General features: G+C 37.6%; 2 protein-coding genes across 3 annotated transcripts in view; one reads left to right on the plus strand and one right to left on the minus strand.

Annotated features, from left to right (window-relative positions):
* Window positions 1-6,007, plus strand: part of UTP20 (UTP20 small subunit processome component) — a 109,715-nt gene extending 103,708 nt beyond the window's left edge. For both annotated transcript variants that reach the window (XM_047065766.1, XM_047065767.1), the window contains exons 58-62: window positions 716-787; window positions 2,739-3,038; window positions 3,249-3,375; window positions 4,664-4,809; window positions 5,089-6,007. In XM_047065766.1, coding sequence (XP_046921722.1) covers window positions 716-787; window positions 2,739-3,038; window positions 3,249-3,375; window positions 4,664-4,809; window positions 5,089-5,244 — 801 coding nt within the window. In that variant the 3' untranslated portion in view covers window positions 5,245-6,007. The remainder of the gene's footprint in view (window positions 1-715; window positions 788-2,738; window positions 3,039-3,248; window positions 3,376-4,663; window positions 4,810-5,088) is intronic.
* A 3,088-nt stretch (window positions 6,008-9,095) lies between these two features.
* Window positions 9,096-21,435, minus strand: ARL1 (ADP ribosylation factor like GTPase 1). The gene is made up of 6 exons (XM_047065769.1): window positions 21,245-21,435; window positions 18,560-18,697; window positions 16,044-16,125; window positions 14,291-14,402; window positions 10,450-10,628; window positions 9,096-9,691 (listed from the first exon to the last, which is right to left on the minus strand). The coding sequence occupies exons 1-6, from the start codon at window positions 21,246-21,248 to the stop codon at window positions 9,661-9,663; spliced, it is 546 nt and encodes a 181-aa protein (XP_046921725.1). The 5' UTR covers window positions 21,249-21,435; the 3' UTR covers window positions 9,096-9,660.
* Between the last annotated feature and the right edge of the window lie 410 nt (window positions 21,436-21,845).

Consider the following 21,845-nt stretch of genomic DNA (forward strand, 5'->3'; position numbering starts at 1 on the left):
TAAAACCTTTCTTTCCTTTGTGATCTATGTGAGATGTTCCTTCTGGTTCATGTAACTATTTGGGGGTTGGCCCTTGGGAAAAACTCTGACAGCTGACTTGTTGCACGTTTCTGTAGGTGTGCTGGGAACTAGAAAGGGTCAACCTCAAGGCCAAGGTTTTTCAAAGATAATTTTTAGACTATCAGTCTAGTCCACTTCTGTTGTTCATCTTCTATTATTGGTTCAAGTTCTTTATCAACACTGGAAAATAGGATTTATTAAAATGAGAGCAATACTGTCTATCCCGCCTCCTTCATAACCTGTTGATGACTGAGATCATGTTCATGAAAATCTTAGGTAGAGACCACATTACATCCATCTCTGATTTCCTAGGGCCCAACACAATGCCTGACTCATAGTGGAGACTCCATAAATAGTGAATGATTGGAAGATGGAGGGGGAAAAAAAGGAAAAAAATACTGGACTTTTGTAAAGTTTCCTGCTAATAATCTGAGGGATTATTAATATCCCCAAAGCTTGAAAATATCCCCTTTATTTGAGCTAAAATGTTTGTGGCAGGTAGAAAGTAGAGACCTTCCCTCTCCAGACCTATACAAGTCATTCAGAACAAAATCTAGCACTTCAGTTATATTATTATGGTTGGTTACTTGGACTTTTTAAAAACAATCAGAAATACCCTGCATAGTGTCTGCCAATGTCCATTTTCTTTTCACAGATGAAAAGTATCTCCCTAGCCTCTTGCCATCAGTTGCATTCCAAGTTCTTAGATCAATCTCTAGGAGAACAGGTGAGTATTGTCATCCTCCTGGTTTAATAGAAGGGATCTGTTCTACCAAGTCTAGGAATAGGCTTACATTTGGTATTTGTGGGGGGTTTTGTTGGTTTGTTTTCCTATTTTAATGCTTGGGGAATTAAATGAAATATAGGCATATACTGAAATACATGTTCAGTTATAAATCTAATCAACTCTGGAGTCTATGTTGGGGTTATTCTTGGCTTCATTTAAAATGCCCAATAAAGATGGTGCAGTGAGAGGCTGACTGTTAATCTTTTCATGTTCAGTTTTAACCATCTACTCAACGTTGTGACCAGCTTTGAAGGGCTTTGGTTGGTTGGTTGGTTGATTTTCATTGTCCCTATAATGAACTACAGTACTGAATTTCTTTCCCTTACCCCTGGAAGTTGAAGAGAAAGCAGTAATAGTCATGTTACAGTGTGGTGTGAGAATTGTCTATCCTTAACTAAAGGCAGATAAATCACTAAAAACTTTGTTTTCATACTATAGAATGTAACTGTAAGTAAATTGTGAATATAGAGAAGCATGTATAAATATGCAGTAAATGTAAATTACTTTTGAGTAAGGTCTATTCCCTTTATTTTTTCCTCCTTTGATAAAGCCATCGGGCTGGTAGATGAGATACACAGATGTGGTATCTTGGTATGAGCAAGACCGTTATTTGTGACTCTTGTCATTATGGACACAATGGAGCAGCAATACAGATTAAGTGATGGGACACAAGAAGCTAGGTGAACACTGTATCCAAAGAGTGATCTCAAGTAGGATGCCATAAGCCCTCATATTTCCATCACTTTTTATATGGAAATATAGTACCCTTCATTATATGGCAGGGCCAGAGAAAGAATGGATAGCTATTCAGTGGATAGCAAAGTGAAGCCAAAGAAATCCTACCAGGGTAGATAGCAGGTGGTGTTTCACAAAATATCAGTCTTAATAGAGGCTAAAAGATACAACCATGGAAACTAGGGACAGGAAGGGATTTACTAGTACTAACCCAGGATGGAAGAAATTAATGGAATTCAGTTCACTGTGATCTTATGGTGAGTTAACTGTGAAGTGGCTGCCACAAGGGGAAAAGGCCTCCAAAACTGGGACTGTCTTTAGGGAGACCAAGCTTCCAGAAGGAAATTATAATCTTGGCATGAATTCTCGATGGCCAAGCTAACCTTGGACAGTATGTGGGATTCTGAGTACTACATTTGGAGGAAACTTTTGGCACACAGCACTCCCAACAGAGCAGCCAGGATGGTAAAGGAACTCAAAAGCAACTTGACTTCCTCCGTCACGTAATCAATGTGAAATATCTATGTCAGAGATTTCATGGATGTCAGAGTTAGGGACTCACTATATGGGTCCATTATTATAAGACTAAAATTGGTCCCTGGGCTATTTATCTGGATCACATGATTTGAGGAAGAGCTCAGTGTTTAAGAACTTAGGCTTGAATTCTAAAAACCATTCAATCTTGGCTGACGACTTGCTTTGCCTTTGGGTGAGTCACTTAGTAACTCTGAGCCTTGATTTTCTCTCCTGATAATAGTATCTAATAGTGATATTTTAAAGTTGAATTAGAATGCTGTATATAGAATCAGTGCTCAATAAGTGGAAACTGTTATTTCTATGAAGAAATTTAATAGAGGAGGGATGAAAGTTCTCTCAAAAATGTAAATGGATAGTCTAGAATGAAATTATTTACTTATTCTTTGTGACCTTAAAAGGTAGAACTAGGTCAAGTAGATAAGTTACATGGAAATGGGTTTGGGTATACTATAAGGTAGAACTGAATTATCAAAAAATGGAATAATCATCAGTTTAATAGTGCAATACCTGTTTTGGGGGAGTTTTTTCCTAATTGTAGAATACCTATTTTTTACTGAGCCATATCTGTTTCAAAATCAAAGTCCCAATTCCTCCCTTTCTCTCCCTTCCTTTTTTAAAGGTTGTTAAGAATTTGTTATTTGTAGCCAAAGTCTTATATTTACTGGAATCTGATTCTGAGGATGAGCAAGGTGAGATAAAAGAAGACATGGAAGAACAAGCAGCTTTGGGAGATGGTGTAGCCAGAGAGAAAATAAGAAAACGCAAGTCCTGTGCAGATGAGGAGATTGACTCTGACAAAGAAGAAAACAAGGAGGCAAAGGAAGAGCACAGCAAGCCAGCCACACTGCTGTGGTTGATCCAGAAGTTGTCCTGGATTGCAAAACTGGAAGCTGCCTACTCACCTAGAAACCCCTTAAAGGTGCAGTGAATGTTCAGAATGCCTGAAAGTAGTCATTTTTTTTTTTTTAAAGTATTTCAGTGGTATTAGTAATGCTCCCACATCTCTAGAAACTCTTCAACCAAAAACTGTAGCAATAATATCTGCCCCCAAAGAGACCTTTTCTGAATTGTTTATATGGCTGCAATAAAAGAAACACTTCAGATAACAATGAATGATCTGTACTTTCAGAGAACATGCATCTTTAAGTTTCTTGGAGCTGTGGCATTGGATCTTGGAATAGACAAGGTGAAGCCGTATCTCCCAGTGATCATAGCTCCTTTGTTCCGAGAACTGAACAGCACCTATTCAGACCAGGGTAACTGCAGCCTGTTTTCTGAATACTTGTACATTAGATATCCTCACTTCTCTCCTAAATGCTTCCTTCTTTTCTATCTTCCTTCCCTGCCAGAGTTTTAAGAAAACTTGCTAGGTATCAAAACAGTAGCAAACAAGTAAGGTATCTTTGTTTTATCTACGACTGCCTTCTGTGTGCTTCCTCATGTCTAAGAGTGATGTTTCTCTCCTAAAAGATGTTTTACTCCTAAGCATAGATGAAATATTCAAAGAAAACTATAAGTTGAGGTGGTTCTAAACCCCATAGTGCTATGGACAATAATGAACAATAAAATGTCATGGTATTCTCTTATTGTGAACTGTAAGGCAAAAATAGGAAATACTTTAAAAATATGTTGTTTACTTTTCCTATATGTCATTTTCCTTGCCTGGGCATTTATTTGTACATTTCCCTCACTGATCCTAAATTCTCTTTTGATGATAGGAAAAGAGGGAATGGGGGTTGGAAAGAGGAGGTAAAGTAGGTATTAAGTTTTAAAATAAAACAAGTGAGTATCAAAGCAGGAACTATACATTTCCTTCCTCTGAGAGAGGAAAAAGCAGTGGTCAAGGCCAGGTCCACTTTGGTTCTCATTATTCAGCATTTATTGAGCATGTAATATTTGCCAGGTACTGGGGGTTCAACATTGGAGAAAAGACCTAGTCCTTATCTTCAAGAAATATTCAAAGAAAACTTTGTAATCTAGAACAGCTGCCCTGAAATTGAATACAGAAATATGTGGGTTATGTGTATTTGGGAGACAGAAGGTAGGGAAGGGTGGGAAAGCAAAGATTTTTGTCAGTTTCTCAGGAGTCTTAACCTCCCCCCACAACCAAAAAAAAAACAAAAAACAAAAAAAAAAGCTGTGGCCAGAACTAAGCATCTGTGACCCATGAATTAGAAGGGGCATAGAGAAATATTTACCTTTGCCATCTGCAGAGTTGAGCAGGTTAATAAAGTAACCCAAAATGTTTCTGTCAGCTTCTCAAATTAGTGTCTTCTGAGCCAGGATTCCACTGGTAAGTGGGCTTCATGGAGTCTGTGATACTTTTAGTGCCTCCCAGATGAGTGGTGGTGGCTGGAAAGTGTCCTACCCAACACTTCCTTTTTTCACATCTCAGAAACATAGAGGCTGGTTTTAGATGAGTGTTTAATGTTCAGGTAATAAAAGTGATGATTCCACAGGGGTTGAATTTTGCATGTTCTTGGTTTTATAGATGTTAAATGTGTCTTTTCCTATATGACTAATTATTACTCTGTGTGTGATCAGATCCTCTGCTGAAGAATCTATCGCAGGAAATCATAGAATTACTCAAAAAGCTGGTTGGGCTTGAGAGCTTCTCCTTAGCTTTTGCCTCTGTACAGAAACAGGCTAATGAGAAAAGGGCACTCCGGAAAAAGAGGAAGGCTTTAGAGGTATGTTTGCTGTTTGAAAATGTAGCGTGTTCCTTAATAGATATTTTTAACCACAGGTGTGTGCATGCGTGTGTGTCACACTTAACACAGAGAGGAAAGAGGAATTGGCTGTGTTTGAGAAGTGGGGACTTTATAGGTGGGGCTCCAGATTTTCTTTAATGGGAATGTGCTGCATTTGTGATATTTAAAGGTGAACAAAATGGCCCATTTCTGCATTTGGTTTTTATTGGTTTAATATTTACTTTTAAAGTAATATAAAATTTCTATTCTTTTTTCAAGTTCGTAACTAATCCTGATATTGCTGCCAAGAAAAAGCTGAAGAAACACAAGAATAAAAGTGAAGCCAAGAAGAGAAAGATAGAGTTCCTGCGTCCAGGCTATAAGGCCAAGAGACAAAAGAGCCACAGTCTGAAAGATTTAGCAATATTGGAGTAATGTGCTCCCTGTGCTGATAAAGTATCTCCATTTACCCCAAAGCCTGAACTTCCTGGTATATCTGCTGGTCTGAAATCACAGCAGATTTTATTATTTAAGTTACAATGGCATAGACTATATATTATACAGTTTAATATAATCCTGCTCATATTTTTTTTAATTAAAACATTTCATAATATTACTGTATCTTCACTGTCTAAAAAAGCAATAAAAAGCTTACAAATTATTTTTTTTAAGCACACTTTAAAATAACAAGACAGAATATAGAAGGAATAAATCAAATGATTTACAATACTTTTAGGGAGAAAATTACAAAATTTTATCAAAGGGCACTAAAAGAAGGATATGCACAAATGGAGGAATAACCATGTTCGTGGATAGGAAGATTTAATATCATGCTAGTTCTTCCCAAGTTAGACCCCATTGGCTAAAGGCATATCTGTGTAAAATCCCAAGATTTCTTCAGATTATCCTAATAAGAGGATTCTAAAATTTATATAGAAGATAAGCCGAGAATAGCCATGATGTTCTTAAAAAGGGTAATACGGTGAGGACTTTTCCCTGTCAGATAGCAAATGTTAAGTCACAAAAAAGTGCTGCCTGTAGTGAACATGTGATAAATTCTACGTGAAAATTAAGAATTTTCTGCTTGTAAGACACAACTGGGATATGGTATGTAGCATATACTGATAATGAATTTGGTAGAATCCAGGATATAATGAGTAACTATGAATCAACAAAGATAACCCAATAGAAAAAGTGTCAGGAGAGAAATAGTCATTGCACAGAAAAGAAGTAAACATTAATACTTAGCTGATGTGGCTGTACAGTTCTTAAATATTAAAGTACTTATGTACTTTATGTACATATATATACTTATGTTTCACTGCCTTGAGACACTCAAGCTACCCTGGCTACCCAAGTCCCTAGATTCCCTATTTCCCCACACCAAAAATTACAAGATTAATACCTAGACTGGTAGAGGGTCCTCCTATATCAGCTATGTCTGGTTGTTAAATATTTTGAATCAGTCTTTTATAATTAGGAAATTATTAGGAATATGCAAGTTAATAATTAGGAAATGCAAATTAACATCAGAATAAAATTCCATTGAACCCTTTAGATTGATAAAGTTGACAGTATCAAATATTGGCAAGCTTGGTGGAGCAAAGGGAACTCTTATAAACCACTTTGGAAAACAGTCTGGCATTATCTTGTTCACCCATATGGTATTAATGGTATCTTGGTCTCACTCTACAGTTGATGTGGAAGCAATATTCTTTAGTGCTCAATAGAGGGAGGAAGAAGATCCATCCTATGTGCCAGGCACTTTGTTAACATTTTAGTCTTTACAGTGTTGCTCAAAGTTTCCTAAAAATTGGTTCCTATTTTACAGATGAAGAAACAGAGTCAGGTTAAATAATTTACCTAAGGGTAATACAGGTTGCAGGATTCATACCCAGGATTAAAAGCCTATGTTCTTTATAATTTCTAAATATGGAGTCAGAATGTAGCATAAGGCATAGAAATCAAATGTTCAAACATTCTTGAACTTCAGCATCTGTGTTTTGATGTAGTTTGTCTCAAACAGGAGTTCTCACACTTCCAAGGAGTTTGTAATGTGCCAAGAGCATAAACATGGTGCATCACAGAAGGTTGATTTCAATTAATTCTAAGTGATTTAAAATATATGTACTGCTTTTATAAAAATTTTTAAAATAAAAAATCAAAAGTTAACACTTAGGGAAATTTCAGAAGAAGAAGAAAAGTAAACATCCTCAGGGATACTGAGCACAATTTAGTAAATAATTACTGAGTGCCCACTATGTGCCAAGTCCACCACACTACATGCAAGAGATACTAACAGTAAGATACGTGTCTTGGAGTGCCTGGGTGATTCCTGATTTCAGCTCAGGTCATGATTTCACAGTTCATGAGTTCAAGCCTTGTATCAGACTCTGCTGTCACTGCAGAGCCCTCTTTGGATCCTCTGTCTCTCTCTCTACCCCTCCCCTGCTCATTCTCTCTCAAAAATAAATATTGAAATATTAAAAAAAAAAAAAAAAGATCCAGTCCCTACCTTCAAGGAGGTTACATTTCCACAAGTTAAAGTGTATCTCGTATTCTAATAACAAAATTCCACCACTCTCAATTTTTTTTTTTAATGTGAACACCTGACATAGCACAACTACCAGTTATAAAATAGAATATTAGAACTAAAAGAAACCTTTGATAGGATCTGTCCAAGTCTCTTTTATAAGAAAAAAACTGAAGGAATGACCATTTGTGCCTAGAATTCATGTGTTCTAAGTTTGGTGCTTTTCCCATTTTCAAGCTTCTCCAAAACAATATTCAGTAGATTTTTATAAATAGCACTCAAACTCCTGTAACTTACCTGTACAGTTGTTTCCTACTACACAAGGACCTCATAATTTATACCACATTAAAGTACATGTATGCTCTTTGTGATATTCTATTCTTTGTGATAAAACAGATCCAGAGCATCCAAGTGCTTGCCTTTGCTACTGCTTCATGTGCGTTCAGTATTCAAGATGGCAAGAGCAATGTGCTGGGCAACATCTGCCTGCCAGGGCCTCTCTTGCCCCACACTTACATTCTCACAGTGCTCCTAGACTGCTGGCTGGGGCGTATTTAGCCACTTAGATATAAACCCAGCACCAGACATGTGCCACTGACCAGAAGGGAACCCAAGTATAGGTGGGAAAGATACTATTTCCCTAGTTGACATATACCTACTATTTAAACCATGCACACATCTGAGGTGCAGTAATATGCCAGGCACCACACTGGATTCTAAGTATATAAATATGAAAAGGCAGTCTGTACGTCCGGAGTGATTTGGAAACGATGAAACAATGTTAATTACATGCTCAGTTAATATTAGGTGTAGCACTCAGAACACCTGGGCCTGAAAGACCTCCAGAAAATACTTCAGAGACCAAATTAAGAGTGGGTACTGGGGAACAAGTAAAAAAAAAGAAAAAAAAAAGTGAAAGTCTCACAGGTGAAAAGAAAAAAGCCACATTCATTTGATCTGAATAACCATAAGTATGAAGGAAAGAGGCTAGAGGCCAACACCTAGAAAGACTGTGGCAGGGACAGGTAATGGACCACTGGTGTTCCCAAGAACACTAGTAAGGGGCCAACTTAAAGATTCCCCCTAGTTTTAGTAAATACAAAGGACTATGTTTACTTCTGTCACAACTGTAGCCAATCCTGTAGTAGACTGGATAGTTTGAAAAGTTCCTTTGAACATAACTTTTTGATAGCCTAGTAGTAAGTGTATTTTTTTTAAAACCAAGAATGCTTAATTTCTCCCTGTATAACCACTAATTTTTTACTTTTCACCAAATTTACATGTCCAATTATAGATAAAAGAAATGAAAGACAGTCAAGACATCTTTTACAATGCTTCTTAAAATAGATTTTTTTCAATTTCCTTTAATATGTTATGGATTCCATCAAATATAACCATTTAGGAGTGTTTTTACTACCTCTACTAGTATAGACAAATTTACAGAAATTATTTTAAATGTATTGTGTCTACTTCAATTAGCATAATTTTGTTTAAGCAGTTACAGTTGTCTGTGTTGCCAGTGTTGACATTTTCAGGAATTAATGGTACAGTTTATGGGACAAGCTTCTGACCCTGAAATCTCACTTTGAGTCCTGTTCCCACCTCACTAGCAGGTGATCCTGAGCAAGCCAACTCATCAAAATCTTGGGTCCACATCCATAAAATGAAGACATTACAACTGGTGCTACCTGTATGACAGAGTTCCTATATGTAAAAATTTTCCAACAACTATATGGTACTATAACATGACAATTACAGAGGTGAGTGAGGTTTTAACTGCCAAAATAATTACTTCAGCTTCATGCCTATAACCAAAAGCTTTTAAACAAAACAGCTTAAATAAAGTAGTCATTAAGCAAATGAAGACATATTAACTCACACTATGTTCCTAGCCTATTGAATCTAATCTCTGGAAAAAACTTAATTCATTTTAGAGGGAAATATATGAGTTAAGATATTTATTAGTGTTTATACAAACAAGATGCAACCACTGATTCAAAAATAGGAGGGTATTTTCCTCAATGAGAATACATTCTTTAATAGGACTCTATTTGAATAAGAATTCCATACAAATAGAATATATATACTTAACACAAGAAAGGAAGGATTTTACATTACACAAAACAGACATTCAGTTGGTTCAATCATGGTAAGCTACCCTTCCAACCGAATACTTATATTTATTACAAATATTGCAGTCAGTTCAGTATATGCCAACAATCACAGAGTTTTAACATTTAGTAGCACGAAGCACACTTAACTGTTTCCAAAGGGATATGTGATGTAGTTTTCATTTCAGAGGAATGGAAGTGACTGAATTACTGTCTGCTCTTTAATGTTTCAACCAACCTGTGAAAAGAAAATGAACAGTTTCATAAAATTAACCTCAAACTTTCAGGTATAAAACATGATCATTTATAGTAGGTTTTATACTGGAAGTGGATTCCAAAGCACTTTAAATGATGAAAGCTAAGATAGTTACATCAGAAGAATAAAGTTATGGACTCAATTTCGAAGAAGGCCTCTCTTAGCTTTTACTTTTATCTATGCTCTGAATGAATAAAAAAAAAAAAAAAAAGACCAAATATCTACTTTCCAGGCTGTAACTACTGCAGCAAGGCCAGATGTGGATAATTCAGAGGTGAAAACTATTCTCAGTCCTCATGGAGCTGAAAACCTAATGAGCAGATCACAAATCAATTATAAGACAGTATAACTACTACATTACTACTGGTCTGTGACAAGGATACCTACATGTGCGGTAGGCATTGGGCACGGAGAGGTGCAAGGAAAGGTTCTTGAGAAGAAGACAGTCTTAATCTAAGTACTAAAGGATAAGGAACTGGAGGATGAGGTAAAGAAGGAAAAAAGCTAAAAAAAAAAAAAAATGGCAGAGAGGTGGCTTATCTAACTATAATCAGGTGGGTGTGGCTGAAATAAAAGCCAATGTATATGAAGGCCAGTGGAAGAAAAGGCTTGAGGAACTTAATTTGATATGCTGCTAAGTAATCTGAATTTTGTCCTTAAGACTACAGGGAAATCACACATATGCACACCTGCACACACAAACAAATGCACAAATGGCTTCTAGAAACATGATACTTAACCATTCCATTGCCTCATCAAGGCCAGTGCCTTTGGTTGCTGAAGTTTTGAATATTTGCCATTTTCGGTCCTTCAATGCAGGTAACCCAAGTGAATTTGCCATCTCTGAGGGAGTCATGGCCTGCTCCATGTCCTGCTTATTTGCAAACACCACCAAAATGGCTTTTCTCAGCTCTTCTTCCTAAATAAAATAGAAGCTACTTAATTTTTTCTCATCAATTTGCCCCCTTCAATTTGGGGGAAAATGCTAACAAATACATTATTTTAAAAGTATATTTCCTAATTATGAATATATGATGTTCTTTATAAATTATTTGAAATTACAGAGAAGAATGAAGAAAACAAACTTCATCCATAATCCTATCTTCCAAATATGATCACTGTTAACACTGTGGGTATTTTCTATTGCTTTGTAATTTAGATACTTATAGTTTATTTAGTAAATACATTTACATATTTGAAGATCAATATATATACACACAGTTCTATACTCTGCTCTAAAAAAATAAACATTTGGGGCACCTGGGTGGCTCAGTTGGTTAAGCGTCCAACTGTGGCTCAGGTCATGATCTCACAGTTTGTGAGTTCAAGCCCTGCATCAGGCTCTGTGCTGACGGCTGAGAGCCTGGAGCCTGCTTCCAAATCTGTCTCCTTCCCTCTCTGCTCCTCCCCTGCTCACACTCTCTCAATAATAAATGAACATTAAAAAATATTTTTAAAAAATAATAAACATTGTATCATGGATATTTATCCAAACAACCAAAATTTTTTCAAAAAAAAAAAAAATTTAATGGGGCGCCTGAGTGGCTCAGTTAAGTGTCCAACTTCAGCTCAGGTCTTGATCTCGCGGCTCGTTTGTTCAGGCCCCACATCAAGCCCTCTGCTGTCAGTGCAGAGGCCACTTAGGATCCTCTGTCTCCCTCTTTCTCTGCCCCTCTCTCACACACGCACGTGTGCACTTGCTCTCAAAAACAAACATAAGAAAATATTTTTAAAAAATTTTTAAAAAAATTTAATGGTTAAATATACTCTGCACTATGAATGCATGCACCATACACTATGTAACTGTTCTCCAGAAATTCTTACTAGATTCTTTTTCCTTGACTACTATAGAAACCTAAGGGATGCAGTCATTACACAGAAATCTTTTTCTTTAACAAATTCTCTAAAAATAGAATCAGAGTATGAATTTTTTTAGGCTCCTATTATATGTATTAATAAACTGCTTTCGGGGCGCCTGGGTGGCTTGGTCAGTTAAGCGTCCGGCTTCGGCTCAGGTCATGATCTCACGGTCCGTGAGTTCGAGCCCCGCATCGGGCTCTGTGCTGACAGCTCAGAGCCTGGAGCCTGTGTCAGATTCTGTGTCTCCCTCTCTCTCTGCCCCTCCCCTGTTCATGCTCTGTCTCTCTCTGTCTCAAAAATAAATAAACGTTAAAAAAAAAATTTTTTTTTTAATAAAATAAACTGCTTTCCAGAAAGGTTTTTAACAATTTAGACTCCACCAACAGTGTATAACAGTACCAGTCTTCAATGCAGCCCTGAAAGAATTAGAAATATGTATCTATGTATAGTATATTTTTCCAAACATAGCATGTCATTAAATGCTTATTTATTACCAGAGTATAAGAAATGCAAATATTATTAGAATATAGTTTTCTCTTGTGCACTGCAGATTCATTCCTTCTGTTCAGTTTTCTATTTATTTGCAAAAGGTCTTGATATGATTAAGAACACAAATCCTTAGTCACTGGTTATGAAACTATGTCCTGGTTCCCTGCTTTACCCTAAGTTGTATTTGCGAGGTTTTTGTTTGTATTAATATAATTAAATCTATCTTTTCTAATTCCTTCCAATCCTTTGATTTAGAAGGACCTTCCCTATCCAGAAATTTTAAACATATTCACTTCCATATTCTTGGAGTTAACAATTTCCATTCTTTACATTTCATTCTTACTCCATTTAGAATGTATTTTTGCATACAAAAATGGGAAAACTTAAATTGATTTATATGCCTGTAAGTTTTAATGCAATAGATAATAGACCCGACTCACATGCTATATGTACTTTACATTATATATATTGACTGAAACAAGTTACTTCCTAAAAATGAATATAATTTTTAGTTCTTTCTCATGATTATACAAGTCAAATTCTAATATCACAAATAATAAACCAGCACAAGAATTACAAACTTAAGTTAATAATCCATTTCCTTTATGCAGTACTTTATATGATAAAAATCAATTACACCATGTGACTTACACCTAAACAAACCTTTTTTTAAAAATCCATTATACTAAAAGCACTTAAATGGTCCCTTAAAATTCCTTATACTTGATTTTGGTCTAAGAAGCTCTTATGATAAATATGATGCTATGTTGTAAAAAAAATTAAGCAAAAGTTTGAAACTATTAGGTCTTCACTTTATAACTCAGCCATTAAGTCAGTAATCAGGAAATCAGAAGTCTAAAGCATTCTCAGAAAGCTTCTATGTAGGTAATCAAATGGCCTAGAACTTAAACATTCAATGATTAGATACTTCAGAATCATAGTTTTGGTAGGAAAAGGAAACTTAGGTATCTAATTTTCTCAAGCATAAGGCAATGTCATTATTACTTAAATTAACCATTAGTGCATATGAAAAGCTTATTTAGCAATTGGAGATTTTTTTGAACTTTTGATTATTTAATGCATCCTCTGAATTCAGTTAGCCAATAAATTTTTATTCCATAAACTTCAGTGAATACAATGTATTGAGTTTTTAGTAAGTGCTATATGCTGTTCTACACATCAGGGATATTAGGGTAAACTCAAAGAACTTACATTTAGGTTGGGAGATTTATATAAGTAAACAAATATATTTTAAAATAAAGGAAAGAGGGGCACCTGGGTGGCTCAGTCGGTTAAGTGTCCCACTCTTGGTTTCAGCTCTGGTCATGATTCCAGGGTCATGGGATCAAGCCCCATGTTGGACTCTGCACTGTGTGTGGAGCCTGCTTAAGAGTCTCTCTTTCTCCCCCTTTGCCCCTCTCCCCAACTCATGCTCTCTATCTATAAAATAAAAAATTTAAAAAGAAAAACAGATTTTAAAATAAATTAAATTAAATTACGGAAACAGTAAGTGGTACAAAAAATAAAGTAGGATAAGTTTAGAAAATAACTGAGCTTCCTCTCTGGAACAGAAACATGAGATAAAACATGTCAAGAAGGAGCCATGCAGATTTGGAGGAAAAGCACTACAAGCAGAAAGATGAACAAGTGCAAAGAGCCCTCAACCAAGTGTCCAGTGTGCTGGCTCAGTGTATCCAAAGAACAGAAAGGTCACTACGGCTGAAGCACTGGAAACACAGGCAAGAGTAAAGAACAATAAAGCTGGAAGAGGTAAACAAGGATCAAAGTTGTGCCAAATACCCAGAAATTCTAAAACAAACAAATATGCTTACTATGTATACCCTTATCTGCTTCTCTAAGCTAATTTATACAACTAGAAATACAAGTAGAAACAGAACATTCTATAGAAAGCACTTCATAAAAGTAACTTAAAATAGTTCCTTCAGTTTAGAAAGAGTTCAGCTCTGAGCTTCCTAGAAATCAAGGAATCTAGTTTAAAGTTACAAGGCTGGATTCTTTGTTTCTCTTTTGTTTTGTTTTGTTTTTGGTCTCCATCCCTCTTTCCAATAGAATTTCTGGAATAGGAAATAATTTGCATAAAAGAAAATGATACTAAAGGCATGAGGGGAAAAAAAATTCCTGCTTTCCTTTTCATTATTCCTGCATGTGGTAATAATGAGAGCAGCAAGCAAATGTAAAAGATTTCCCCACATCTGAATAAAGTTTTCTTACCTCCAACATGGCAACTAACTCTGATTTGGAAATGCCAATTCGGTCTCGGTCACAACTGTCTACCACATAAATGACTGCATCTGTGTTTGAATAGTAACATCTCCAGTATGGCCTAAAGAAAATTCAGCAAGGGAGAATATATTATTATTTGAAAGAAAAAGAACCTGCTATGTTAATTTATGTGCTAGGACTTGGCAATGATGGGAGGTGGGGGGCTTATATGCCAATCTTCCCCACCCATGAAAGAATTAATGCCATAATGATTCACTGTTTCTGAAGGATATGTATCACATCCTTCAGATGGGATGGGGGTGGAATGATAAACATTAAATCACAGGATCGAGGAGTTTCAGACTTCAGGCTAAGAGAAGACATTTATAATCAACCTAAATCACTAAATGTACTAAGATAAAGTTATACCAGACCTTATTGTTATATCTTATAAATCTTTAACTAGGAACTCCTTAAGAAATGGGTTCTTAAAAAAACTTTTAGTATTGGGGCGCCTGGGTGGCGCAGTCGGTTAAGCGTCCGACTTCAGCCAGGTCACGATCTCGCGGTCCGGGAGTTCGAGCCCCACGTCAGGCTCTGGGCTGATGGCTCAGAGCCTGGAGCCTGTTTCCGATTCTGTGTCTCCCTCTCTCTCTGCCCCTCCCCCATTCATGCTCTGTCTCTCTCTGTCCCCAAAATAAATAAACGTAGAAAAAAAAAAAAATTTAAAAAAAAAAAAACTTTTAGTATGATTTTATATAACAGACATTAAGTTGACTACTAAAGACTTCATGAGGTAGAAATGGCTAAAATTAGAGAGGGCCTCAAAAGTGGTTCAAAAAATAAAACAAGTTAGGGGCACCTGGGTGGCTCAGTTGCTTGGGTGTCTGACTCTTGATTTTGGTTCATATCATCATCTCACGGTTCCTAGAATTGAGCCCCACATTGGGCTCTGCACTGACAGCACGGAGCCTGCTTGGGATTCTCTCTCCCCCTCTCTCTCTGCCCCTCCCCCACTTGCACTCTCCCTTCTCTCAAAATAAATAAACTTTTTAAAAAATAAATAAAATGAGTAAAAAAGGCAGCAGGATATTTGGAGACTGCACTACCCATGTTTTAAGATGGCAGGCACCACAGTGAGCAACCACTGACAGTCACCAAACATTCACAGTTGCCATGCCAAGCACAGAATGCTAGCCAGGAGACCTGCGTTCCAGAAGGCATCTATGTTCACATTAAACACTAAATGGTGGGCTGAAAGGTATTTTTATAAAATCCAAAACAGTCTGTCTTATAGACAAAGTGACTGACTAAATGAGGATTTTTAGTTAAAAACTCCCCAAGTAATTAGGTCTTGGGATTTTCCTGAAAATTTTTTTCATTTAGGTGGTATCTGGAAAACTGGCTTCCTTAAATTTTAATTCAATTGAGAGAACAGGAAATTCTTCCTTATTTTAAATTACAAAAGAGGGGCATTTAGGTGGCTCAGTCGGTTAAGTGTCCGACTTTGGCTCAGGTCATGATCTCACGGTTCGTGAGTTCGAGACCTGCATTTGGCTCTGTGCTGACAGCTCAGAGCCTAGAGCCTGCTTCAGAATCTGTGTCTCTCTTTCTCTCTGCCCCTCCCCTGCTCACACTCTATCTCTCAAAAATAAATAATTGTTAAATTACAAAAGAAGACATATTTGGGTTTACTGCTCTTCACCCTTAAAGGGCCAATAAACATTCAATACTAGAAAGTAATCTGGTCTTTGTACCATACCTGATACTTGTCTGTCCTCCCAAATCCCAGACTTGGAATTTAAGGTTTTTGTATGTTACTGTCTCAACATTAAATCCAATAGCTAGAAGAGAAATCAAAATCAGTAGTATATGTAGACTAATGCATTCTACCTTCAAAGTATCCAATCTAACTGCATCTTAGCAATTAATGAATTACCACTGAATCACATTACTGGTTGAAATATTATTCCATTTAATATAAAACAGTTGTGCTACACACACACAAACACACACAATCAATTAGCAAGATCAGTACCACTTTCAGATTATATAAGAATCCCATTACCTCTACAAATACAGAATTTTTAGCTCAGTGGGAAGTCTACTATGTTAAACTCTCCATATAATACAATCCTGGCATACAAAAGTGTTCAGAAAGTTATGCTTAGAAAGAACAGATGTAGATGTATTACAAAAAAAAAATGGAATTTTGATAGGTAGCAAATATAAATGGAACAAAACCAAGAAAGCCAACATTTTAAGCTTCAGTGGTTAAGGATTCAGCAAAAGCTGTATACCACTTTATAGAAACTGGGTTCTCTAAGGGTGGCAATCTCACAGACTCTCTGCAGACTTCCTCAAGAGCTCATTTGTATAAGGTCATGGTTGGATGCTCAGATGGGAGGTGTCTCATCTCTTTTCCCTGCCATTCTTTTTAGGTGGAGGTGTGGCACCATATGGCTAAGGCAGGATACTACTATTTTCATTGAAAGGAACCTAAGGAAAGTGGAGAAGATGCTGAAAAATTTGGATTAATAAGATTTCATAATCTTGGGGCACCTGGGTGGCTCGGTCAGTTAAGTGTCTGATTTCAGCTCAGGTCATGATCTCACAGTCCATGAGTTCAAGCCCCATGTCGGACTCTGTGCTGACAGCTCAGAGCCTGGAGCCTGCTTTGGATTCTGTGTCTCGTGCTCTCTCTGCCTCTCCCCTGCTCATGCTTTGTCTCTGTCTCAAAAATAAATAAAAACATTAAAAAAAATTTTTTTTAAATAAGATTTCATAATCTTTAAAACAAAGTAAAAAATGACATAGCTATAACTGGACAATTTTTGTTTTAAATTTAAGTCTACATTGGTAAATGATGCTAATAAGTTTACGTAAGTATGCCTATCACAACTAAAAAGTAACTATAATAAACCTGAGTGGAAAATTAAAAAGCAAGTATATGAACTGCTTCTCAGCCTTTTGGCTAAGATCAAGTGCAAGTACATGATGTGTCCCTTAGAATTAGGTAGGAGTGTAATCACCATATTTACCTCGATAACACTTTTTATATGCAAAGGACAAGGGTGGGCTGTAAAGTGTGTTCCCTGAAATGCAATCCACTGGGCTGTGTGCACTGCAGGGGCCACCAAGACTTAACCACTGCAGAGATGGGCAATTTTGAGAAGCAAAAATCAAGGGAACTGAAATTTACTGATGGTGGCAAAAATAAATCAGATGCCACAGAGCTTAAAAGGTTCTTCTTTCATAAAAGCTAGACCTTTTTCTCTTTTAATCTGGAAATTTAAATACTACTAAATATAGAAATACCTTGCATGACAGTGATTTTAGAGGCATAATTTAAAATACTCTTCAACAAACTCTTAAACTTAGTTTAATATATTAATCTTCTCGAAGTCAATTCAGGCCAACAAATAAAAAAAAGTATAAATAATAGTTTTCTCATGTAGTAAAACAGGATTATTTGAGAATATTCCTCTAAGATATCAACAACTGATTTAAAGTTGAGGTGTTTCTTTTCTCGATATTTTCAGGTACCAGATTAATTCAATAGTCAATCTCTTCAACTCAGATCTTTAAAAGCAATGAATTCCTTAAGAGAAACAAATCTTATTAAAATAATAACAAATAGGGGTGCCTGGGTGGCTCAGTCTATCGAGCGTGATTGAGCGTCTGACTTCAGCTCAGGTCACAATCTCATGGTTCGTGGGTTCAGGCCCTGCATCAGGCTCTGTGCTGACAGCTTGGAGCCTGGAGCCTGCTTCAGATTCTGTGTCTCCCTCTCTCTCTGCTCCTCCCCTACTCACATTCTGTCTCTCAAAAATAAATAAAGTTTAAAATACATATATATATAAATAGTAACATACGGGGGGAAAAAAAGCACTTCAGATGCAATAGTATCACTTAACATCTATATAATTCTTTAAACAGGTTTACAAAGTATTTTATATATTTCACTTATTCCCCCCTCAAAGTCAGTGGGTATATTTATTATCTTCATTTTATCAATAAAGATACTAGCCCTCAATGAGATTAAGTGCCTTAACTCTATCCAACTTTTAAAATTAGCTTTAAACAGCAAAACCCAGCCATGCACAGGGGTTTACAAAATGCCTCTAAATTTATGAAAAATGTTATCAATATTATGCCCACACTAGAAGTTTACAAACCTTAACATTAACTTATTATATGAATTACTTATTCAGAAATAAAGTTATGTTAGATGGAAAACAAAAACCCCTACAATTCGTTTATCATACTAACACTTACTAGGAATCGTAGTAACGACTTCTCCAACCTGTAATCTGTACAAAATTGTAGTTTTTCCTGCTCCATCTAATCCCAAAATTAAAATCCTCATTTCCCGGGTTCCAAACAGACTGGAAAAAATACTTGAGAAAAAGCCACCTGAAAAAAATAATAAAAGAAAAAATGTATTATCATTTTCTGAACTAGGTCCACAGAACATTTAATCTCGCCCTTTTTAAGCTATACCAGGGGTGCCTGGATGGCTCAGTTGGTTAAGCATCAGACTCTTGATTTCGGCTCAGGTCATGATCTTCTCAGGTTCATGAGATCCAGCTCCAGGTGGGCCTCCGCACTGGGCTTGGAGCCTCCTTAAGATTCTCTCCCTTTCCCAGGACCCCTCCCCCACTGTCACAGGCTCTCTCTCAAGGAAAAAAAAATTAAAGCTATGCCAAATTAAATAATACTATAGTATTTTCCTTGATTCATAGGTTCATTAAGTTTGCTCCCAATGATATACATTATTCAACACCAAACAAGTAATTACTGATCGTCACTATGTCCTAGATACTGTATTAGGAAGGCACAGAAGATACATTGCAGCATAAGAGAAATAGGACTACCTTCCTCATGAAGCTCACTTTCTAATCATGAGAATATGGATACCTTAGCATGATCTCCTCACAACCCCTAAACACCAAAGGACAAATAAGAATGACACTGGGACAATGAGATCCTTACATATGAAAAGCAATTATTATCATTGTACAGTAGCACCATGATAACTACCTTCAATCACTGAGATTTCTCTGTAAGCGATAGAATTAGCAAAATAAATTGAGGCACAGAAGCCCAAAATAACAAAACCTACTTTTGGCAGAAAACTCATTTAAAAAAATAATAAAGCTACATTCAATGTATCTTGAAATATTTCCAGAAAGCTTCCTATATGCAAGGTACTGTGTAATATAAAAGCACTTGTGAACAGAGTAGAATGGTAGTCATCAGATGCTGGGGGAGTGGGGGAAATGGGAGAGATGTCAAGGGTACAAACTTTCCTTACAATAGTAGTAATTTCTGGAGACCTAATTAACAGCATGGTAACTACAATTAATAACAATGTATTGTACAGTTGAAATTTGCTAAGAGAGTAGATCTGGAAGTGTTCTCACCACACACAAAAAAGGATGTATTAATTAGCTTGATTACGGTAGTCATTTCACAATGTGTATATATATTATATATATCAAAACGTCATACTTAAATATATGCAATTTTGCCATTCATACCTCAAGAAACCTGGAAAAAATTAAAATTAAAAAAATTATCCTTTGTCTCAGCAGGGCCTGCTGGTAACAGATTAAGGTATTGATTCATTTGGATTGTGTTTAAATAAATGGTGATTTAGAGTATTATTCTTTTTACAACAAAATAAAGAAGCTTTTTTAAAATACATTTTTTCTTTAATGATTCCAGAAAAAAGCACTTTGGGCCTTCTCCACCAAAAGCCATTAGAGAAGACTGAAAGTTACATTAACAATATAAAAAAAAGTTGACAACAGAAGCGATGCCACACGATACATGGTTATTTGACAAAGAAATGGCACAATTAAGAGCTGCAAGTCTGGAAAAATGAAGACACCACGGGCCAGAGAACCCTGGGAAAGAAAGTGTAGCAGAAGGGGTGTGACTTGACAAAATCCATAGTACCTTTTTACACCTTAAAAAAAAACAAAACTGGGGCGCCTGGCTGGCTCAGTAGGTACAACAGGCTACTCCATCTTGGGGTTGTAAGTTCCAGCCCCGTCCTGGATGTAGAAAGTACTTAAAAAGAAAACCTTAAAAAAAAAAAAATGAAAGGAGTTATGGAAAAAAAGCAGGAAAGCGCCTGTGATATTCCAGGGTAGGTAAATCCCCCCAGAAAATCGTAGAGGAATTAAAGTCAGTCATCGAACGTGCACCATTTGGAGAGGTGTAAACCAGTTTAAAAATCTGCACTTCCATTTGGGTTTCAGCGGGGAGGGAGGCTTCTTCGGTTGGTACTTGTGATGACAATGTAGTTCCCTCAACCAGCACTCCAAAAAAACGAGATTAAAATTTCACTCACTGACCAGTTATGACCACTACCCTCCCCATTTCCTTCTCCACATTACTCTATTATCTACATGAAAAGCTACAGCAAGCAGGCAAATAAGAAGCGGACTAAAAACATTATGAGCAACAGTTCCCTTTAGATTTTTTACACTGACGCAGTTCCAGCGACCAGGAAGAGAATCACGCTTCTACTGTGGGGTCAAATCTTATTTTTCACGCAAGAAACCTCAGCGCACCTGCGACTGACAAGTTGCCAAGCTTCCCAAGACTAACTCTGACCCCCAAATCGAGCTGGGTCTGAGAGGGACAGAGAAAAGTTCATGGCCAGGGGAAAGGTCTCGGGGCCGGGTTCCCCCGGCCGCAGCGCCGGGCGGACCTGCGCCGCCCCCGCCCCCTGACCCTTTTGGGATAAAGGGGACAGGAGCGAGGGCAGAGGGAACGCTCGAGGCAGGGTCCACTCCCACAGGCGAACAGCCAAGGTGAGTTAAGTCCTCACCGACCTGCCCCTGAAAAGCTGGCTACTCCGAGCTTCCCAGGCCGACCCCTCTCCTCCAGACCCCGGCCCTCGGGCCGAAGCCCCTCGAGCGCGCCCGGGCGCCCTACTCAGATCCTCACCCATGATGAACCGCCTGTCCGCCCTTGTTGGTGGTTAGAGACAGGCCCCGGCCTCGGCAGCGACTCCTATTCGAGCCTCGGCGCCGCCACCTCTGCAAGCCTCGGCCTCCGGCTCCGGCTCCGGCTCGGAAGCGGTTTCCTTGGAAGTCCGGTCCGCCAGCAACTTCCACGTCGGACTCCCGGCGGGGGCGGGAGCGACGGGCCGCTGCGACTACGCGCCGGGAACGGCGACCTGAGCGTCCGCGTCGTCGCTTTCGACAAAAGTCCCGGGCGCGCAAGGTGAAAGCCAAAGGATAAAAAATATTCAAGGACCCCAAGTTTCTCCTGCTTCTATTTTCTTGTTGAAAGGGCTTCCCAAACAGGGAAATTCGAATTTTCCTTTTAAATTCTGACCCCCAAAAGTGGCGAATCTGTCACCCAAAAATTCGAGTTGGGCCTCGATGCAGCAGCCAGTCGACTGGACGCAGGCATCGGGTGCAGCGTGGCAGAAGTTGCAGGTCCTGAAGCGTCCTGCGGGGGCGAAGCACCTTTCCTTGGGTTCTCTCTCCCACACGGAAATAGGACTACGTAATAATAATAGGAAGAGCCCCGCGCCGCCAAT

Source organism: Lynx rufus, unplaced genomic scaffold (assembly GCF_022079265.1).
Source record: "Lynx rufus isolate CCGP_SWC_20201006 ecotype Redwood Valley unplaced genomic scaffold, mLynRuf1.p SCAF_7, whole genome shotgun sequence".
NCBI lineage: Eukaryota > Metazoa > Chordata > Mammalia > Carnivora > Felidae > Lynx > Lynx rufus.

Coding starts and splice junctions, on each gene's coding strand:
- ARL1 (XM_047065769.1), bottom strand. Junction 10,629..14,290: donor AGTTAGTTGCCATGTTGGAG/GTAAGAAAACTT, acceptor TATTTTATTTAG/GAAGAAGAGCTGAGAAAAGC. Junction 9,692..10,449: donor CTTGATGAGGCAATGGAATG/GTTAAGTATCAT, acceptor TTCTTTTCACAG/GTTGGTTGAAACATTAAAGA.